This window comes from Vitis vinifera, chromosome 4 (assembly GCF_030704535.1).
Source record: "Vitis vinifera cultivar Pinot Noir 40024 chromosome 4, ASM3070453v1".
Lineage (NCBI taxonomy): Eukaryota > Viridiplantae > Streptophyta > Magnoliopsida > Vitales > Vitaceae > Vitis > Vitis vinifera.
Window position 1 is genome coordinate 25539964 of NC_081808.1, and position 7371 is coordinate 25547334.

Sequence of the window (7371 nt, forward strand, 5' to 3'; positions counted from 1 at the left end):
GGAAAAAGGCTTCCATGTCCCTTGGTGGTAGAATAAGTTTAGTTTAATCATGCTTGTTCCATATCCCGTCTTATTTTCTATTTGTTTTTAAGAATTCAGTCAAAGTGGATGATAGGATCAAGAGAATATAGAGTGACTTATTGTATTTAGGTGTTGGGGAAAGGGAGAGAGGTCATCTTGTGGGTTAGGATTAGGTGTGTAAGCTCAAAACCAAAGGGAGTTTGGGTATAGGGAAGACAACCTGGAGGAATAGAGCTCTCTTAGGAAAGTAGTTGTGGAGATTCCCTAGGGAGAGCAATGCCCTTTTTAATAGATCCTCTTTTTGTCTATAAAAAAAATGCACTGCTTTATGGTAAAAGATCTTTTTGAGTATGTGTGGACAATGCTCTAATAGATGAGATGCTAATGTTGTTGTTAGGTGGTTTCATCAATGTCCTTGGAAGACCATGGCACAAGTATTCATTGCCTTTTCTCATGTCACTTGTTATTCCATGGATGATAGTATTAACATTTGGTTCTAAGAAGACATTTAGCTAAGTGATCAACCTTTTTGTGTCTAATTCCCAAGCCTCTTTAGAGTGGTGAGTTTGAGAGATTCTCATGTTTTGTTAGTTATGATTTCATCCTCTTCCCCTTTGTCTTGGAGTTTCAATTTCCAACTAACCTTTCTAATCATGAAATTTAAGAACTTATCCTTCTTATGTCCACTTGAGCCCTTGTGTATTTATCACCCACTTTCTTAGAGATAAGGGTTTGGTCTTTGACACTCTTTGGTCTATTCTTACTTAGTTCATTCTTTAAAGTGTTCTCTATTTCTATACATTCAAGATTATTTCCTTTTGCAAGCTTCATTTAGAAATTTAAAGCTTTACTTATAGTCAAGTTATTTGCATGATTGGTGGCAAATATGAAGGTTAATACCAATGACATATTGCAATAGAGACCTTAGATAGCCTTTATGCCAAATGGTGTGTCATCTATAAAAGGAGTGAGGAATCAATGGATCATCTTTTTTGCATTGCCAAGAAGCACTGGTATTATAACATAAGTTGTTTAGGCTTGGTGGGATTGACTAGGTTCCACCTAAGGGTGTGGTGGAGATGTTAACTATTGCTTATTGAGGTTTTCTTAGAGGGAAATCATTATGGTGTATGGCTAGTCCCCTCTTAATTTGGATTATATAGCAGGAGAAAAATGTGATGTATTTTTAGTACAAGTGGAGTATTTTAGACTCAATGAGATATTTAATCTTTTTCTTCTCCTCTCTTGGGCATCAACTAGTGCAACATTTGGAGACAATTTGGGACTTAATGTTTTTCTACTCTTTCCTTTGGTGTTAGCTAGTGCAACATTTGTGGGCACCCTTCTTTGAGCTTTATATTGCTAGAGTGAATCTAGTATGCATTGCAGATCTACTAGGTTGGTTGAGGAGATACTCCCTATGTAGATGCCTCCTCTAGTGGGTTATGTCAAATTGAATTTTGATGAGTGCTCCTTGGATAACCTTAGTAAAGAATTGAAGGAACACTCATAGATCATCATGGAACATTGGTGAGAACATTCCTCTAAGAAAGGATGTTGAGGGTCTAGCCATTTAAGGAGATATTAGCCTTTTTGGAGGTCTTAAAGCTATCTAAAGCTAAGGGCAAGTCCAACCTTCTAGTAGATGTATGTTGTGAAGTAGCTTTATCTTGGGTAAATAAGTTATATAGGAGGCTCATGGAATTTTGATGGGTGGTTGTGCCAAATTTTTTACATTACTTTAGAGTTAGCGTTCCTTCTATTGCATATTTTAAGAAACTAACTAGGTGGTAGACATGTTAGTAGAGCAAGGAGCAAAGGTCTTGAACCAGTCTTCCTTTTTGTCTTTAGGTCTTGAAAAACACATGGATTGGGAGAAAAAGTTATGGAATGATTTAAGGCTTTGGTAAGTTCACTCACAGAAAGCAAATTAATTAGAAAGTTAGGAACATATAGATTAGAGGATAACAATATCAACTTGTAGGGTGTAAGACACCTTTCCCAAGAACAGGCCAAGATAAACCTTTGGCTAAAATAATATGATGTTTAGTTTGAAATCATAAAAGATAGGTAAGCTATCAAATATGTAAGACTTATCTCCAAAATCAATAACTCAAGATAAAGTTGGTTAGGCTACACATGGAGCATGACCTTAAATTGCCAAAGTAAACATAAAGAGGATGGAATAGTAGTCCATAATATTTGGATGAGATAGTTGAGTTGCACATAATCTAGTTAGCAATACGACCACCAATACGACCATCTCCAAGGAAACCTCCTTGAAAGTCATGTCCACCATGATTGTTGCAATGGCTATTGTGAGAGCCACTGCTACATCCACTACTAGTGATTAAGGTGAAAGACTTTGAAGGAGCTACAATGAAGCTTTGACTTAAAGAGGACCTTAAAAGTTGAGAATAAACATTAGTGGCACTGGGTAGGACCTCACTGGTAAGAATATGATCTTTAAAACATCAACGCTTAGAGTTTAAACCAGATACCAAGAAAGTTATCACGAGCTCCTCATTTTTTTTTTTTTTTGATTGGAAACGCCACAAAGATATATTCATATAAAAATCACGAGCTCCTCATGATGGTGCTTTTATTCCTCCAAGTCAATAGTCAAAGGCTAATAATGTTGTAATTGATCCTACAAACTTTCAGTACTGTTATATTATTTAAATAGTGATCTTCCGTGCTAATTAGTAGTAAAAATTTTCTTATGCGACTTGAATGCAGTGAAGAAAAAAATGTTTCATCTCTAATTTTTATTAGGAATCTATATAGGGTATTTAAAATACAAAAGAGTTGACAAAAATTTGAAAAATAAGGAAAAAATATTCCTAGCCTAATTCTAGATCTGATAGCTTAATTACAGAGCTGGTTTTAGGAATTAAAAAGCTATATAGATAGTTGTTACATGTATAACTATACAAGAGTAATTATCGAAAGAAATGTATGTAATTAGGCTATATTTAGTCACAAATCTTCCTATACTCCCTCTCAAGCAGGTGCAAAGATATTTTACATTCAAAGCTTGTCTAAAATTTGATGAAATGTCAAATTAGGGGGACCTTTGGTCAATATGTTGGCTAACTATTTGATGAAGACACATAGGGTATGCACACTTGGCTAGTCTCCAATTTTTCTTTGATGAAATGTTGATCAATTTCCACATGTTTAATATGATCATGGTGGACCGGGTTGTGGGCTATATTAATGGCTGCGTTTTTGTCATAGTATAACATCATGGGATCTTTGATCTTGATCTTAAGGTTAGTGAGCATAATTCTTAGCCACTATAACTTGAAAATACCTTGTGACATAACTCTAACCTCAACTTGTATACTTAATCGAGCAACAACGGGGTGTTTCTACTTCTCCAAGTGATGAGTTTACCTCCTAGAAATGTACAATATTTTGTTTTTGACCTTTTATCTATTATGGCTCCTGCCCAATTTGCATTAGTGTTGACTTCCAAACTTAGATAACCCTTTTTTTGAAACATTACTCATTTGCTCGGGGTAGCCTTTAGGCATTTGACACTTCTGTATATAGCTTCTAAGTGAGACTTGAGTGGATCATGTATAAATTGACTGACTACACTTGCAACATAAACGATATCTATCCTTACGTGTGATAGGTAGATCAATTTTCCCACTATTCATTGATAGGTGCTTTGGTCTTCTAAACCTTCTTCGGTTTTCTCCCCTAGTTTGTGGTTTGCTTCAATAGGAGTCGCAATTGGTTTACATCCTAGCATATCTATTTCTTTTACGATGTCTTGTGTATGCTTTTGTTGCGAGATAAAAACTCCTTGTTTAGTTCAAGCAACTTCTATACCCAAGAAATACTATAGACTTCCCAAATCTTTAATTTCAAACTCATTTGCTAAATATGTTTTCAGCTTTATATTCTCTTATTGATCATCTCTATTGATTATGATGTTATCCATATAGACGATTAAGCAATTTCCTTCTCTTGGAGAGAATGCTTTATGAACAAAGTGTGGTCACCTTGATTTTGATGGTACCCACTAGAATAATTTTGCTTTTTTGCAAATTTATTTTTAGGCTTGATACTAATTTGAAGCAAGTGACAATCCACATCCAATATTATGGCTAATCTTCATTATCCTCACAAAAGAGGAGAGTATCGTTTGCAAACAATAAGTGAGAGACTTGGAGTCCTTTCTCCCCCTCTTCCTTCTAACTTGAAACCCCTAATGAAACCTCCCTCCTTAGCCTTAGCAATTAATTTGCTGAATGCTTCCATAATTAACACAAACAAATAAGGTGAAAGAGGGTCCCCCTGTCTCAATCCTCTATAGGTCGAGAAGAAATTTGTAAAAGTGCCATTAACTAATACAATCAATCTCATAGTAGAAATGCAAACGAGGATCCATTGTATCTATTTGGAACCGAACCCCATCTTCTCTAAAACCGAAAGAAGGAACTTCTAATTTACATGACCGTAAGCTTTTTCTATTTCCAGTTTGCAAACTAAACCTACATTGGAACTTGGTTTCCATGAGTCAATTGCCTCATTTTCTATCAAGGCTGCATCCAGAATCTGTCTACCCCACACAAATGCATTTTGGTTGTTCGACACCACTTTGCCAATCACACTTTTAAGCTTGTTAGCTATGATTTTTGCAAGAATTTTGTAAAGGCTCCCCACGAGACTAATTAGGCTGAAATCTTGTACATCACCTGCCCTTCCTTTCTTTGGGATAAGGACTAAAAATGTTGCATTAAGGCTACGAACCACAATATTTTGCGAATGGAATTCCTCAAAAACTTGCATCACTTCCCCACCAACTATAGGCCAGCAAAACTTCTAGAAAGCCGAAGAAAACCCATCTGGCCTTGACGCCTTATCACCCTTCAATTTTGACAGTGCTTTGATCACCTCCTCCTCTAAAAACGACCACTCCAAACCCTCATTATCCATAGAGTCAATACTCTTAAATAACTCTGAAACCACCTCTGGTCTTCTCACTTAAGGTTCTTCAAACATAGCTTTGAAGTAGGAGCCAATCCCTTCTTCAAGCTCCTTCTCTTTTTTCTAGTCGAACACCCTAATAGTAAGGCTGCTGATAAAATTTCCACTTCTTGCATTGGCCATGTGATGAAAAAACTTGGTGTTATTATCCCCTTCCTTCAGCTAGAGGGCCCTTGATTTCTTCCTTCAGGAGGTTTCTTCTAGGATGGCTAAGTGACTATACTCATCTCTGGTTGTCCGTTGACTTCTCCTATCCTCTTCAGAGAGGGGTCTTATCCTTTCTACATTGTCCCAATAGTTTATTAGCTCCAAGGTCGCATCCTTCCTAGCTGAAACATTTCCAAGCACCTCTTTATTCCATTTCTTTAGATCGATTTTCAAAGCTTGTAATTTCTTAGCAAGGACAAAGATAGGACTACCCCTAAAATTATAAGTTTGCCACCACTCTTTAATTTTGTCTGTAAAGCCTTCAACCCTTAGCCACATGTTTTTATATCCAAATGAACTTTTTCCCTTTCTCACCCTTCCGCAATCTAAAAAAATGGGACAGTGATTAGAGACTGGCCTTGGCAACAAATGTTGCATCACCCCTACTACATGTTCCTCCTAGTGAACAGAAAAAAAGAAACGGTCCAATCAAGCCTTGAGCGAACCTCCTTGTCCTCCACTCTAAGTGTAACCACCTCCCCTTAGTGGTTGGTCTACAAGATCAAACTCATCAATAAATCTAGAGGATTCTCTCATAGCAGTTGACATTCGTCTACAATTACTCTTTTTGACTGGAAGCTGCACCACATTAAAAGTCACCTATTATGCACCAAGGCTCATCCCATAGCCCCTTAACAACGACTAACTCCTCCCACATCTCCCTCCTTTCCCTTCCTTTTAGTGGACCATATAACCTAGAGAACACCCAAATGAAACCCTCCTCACAGTTTCTAAAACGACATGAAATAGAAAAAGATCCCACTTCAACCTCCAACCTTTCCAATACTCTTGTATCCCACAATAACAAAACTGCTCCTGCGTGCCTCTTGCATCTAAAGACACCTAACCCAAGTTCCTACCAACCCCTAAGCTTCTCACAAACCTTTTAGACATCTCTCTCATCTTCATTTCCTGAAAACAAACCAAGTTTGTTTATGTTTTCTAACCATGGACTTATTTACCTTCCTTTTATCTGAATCATGCAAGCCTCTAACATTCTAGGAAAAAATCCTAAGTTTCATTAACTACAAAAATTTGCCTACCCAAACCCCCAACCTTTGCTTCTCTTCCTACAACGCCTTCATAATTAATGGTACTAAAGAGCTTCTTCAATTCTTTATCCTTTCTTGAATTGGACAATTACCCCTTTTACTAGCTTTTGGTGGACTAGCAGAGCACCGCCTGTTCTCAATCTCCACAAGAATTCTCAAAATATCCTCTTTGAATCCTTCCATTGAAACCCCCATAGACTTACAAAAACCAAAGTAATTTCTTATTCACCCAAGGGGATCTCTTGGTACCCATTTCTCCTGCTACAGTGATCTCAAGGGGTGGCACTTCCTCTTCCAATGTTTCTCTTTGGTCATGCAAGGGGAGTTTTCCTACACTTTGCTCCCTTAGGGTTGCCTCCTCTACCCCTCCCTTTGGATTGGTGAACCCTTTGTGAACAAATAATGCAATAGACCGTCCATCCTTGAGCGAACCATACACATGCCTCATATTAGTTTGTGGAACTAGGTTGTTATTATCAGGAAGCCTAAGTAATTGGCTTTGTTTAGTTGTGTTGAGGTTCTTATCATTCCCATGCATTTTTTGGGCTGTCTCTTTGCCCTTTAGAGGCTTCCACTTGTGCAATAGCTTTTGCTGTTGGTGCAAATGTTGCATGTATGTGTTTTCTTTTTCTTTATTGGTCTCTAGCATATTGTTTTTTTTTTTCTTTTCTTTTTTGAACAAAAGAAACAATTTCCATGGAAAAAATGTTTTAACATGTTCTGTCTCTGTCATCAACTTCATTTTATGGTTTATAATATTTGTCAAGAGAGATGCATTTTTTATTTAACTATGATTACAAGAAAATTTCTGAACTGTTCAAACATTTTTTTTTTTGGTGGTTTCAGATTGTGAGATTTCAAGATAAAGAGTCTCATCAGATTTTTCTTGAACCAGAAGGTCGAAATGTGCCTGAGCTCTATGTGCAGGTTCGCTAAAACCTTACTCTTGTCATTGTTTTGATAAAAGAAGTCAAGAAAGGGAATGGCTCTTTCCTGTTGAAATGAAATGATTATATGCACATAGTCTTGTTCAACAGCCCATTGTTCCCTTCAGTGTTGGTTGAAGATTAATATGCACTCGTCTTTT

The 7371-nt window shown here is 37.0% G+C and overlaps 1 protein-coding gene across 3 annotated transcripts in view; it reads left to right on the forward strand.

The window, feature by feature from the left end:
* The window catches only part of LOC100243047 (uncharacterized), a 70952-nt gene that overhangs the window by 25815 nt on the left and 37766 nt on the right, over window positions 1-7371 (forward strand). For all 3 annotated transcript variants that reach the window (XM_059736549.1, XM_002263975.5, XM_019219492.2), the window contains exon 7: window positions 7131-7211. In XM_059736549.1, the coding sequence (XP_059592532.1) occupies window positions 7131-7211 (81 nt within the window). The remainder of the gene's footprint in view (window positions 1-7130; window positions 7212-7371) is intronic.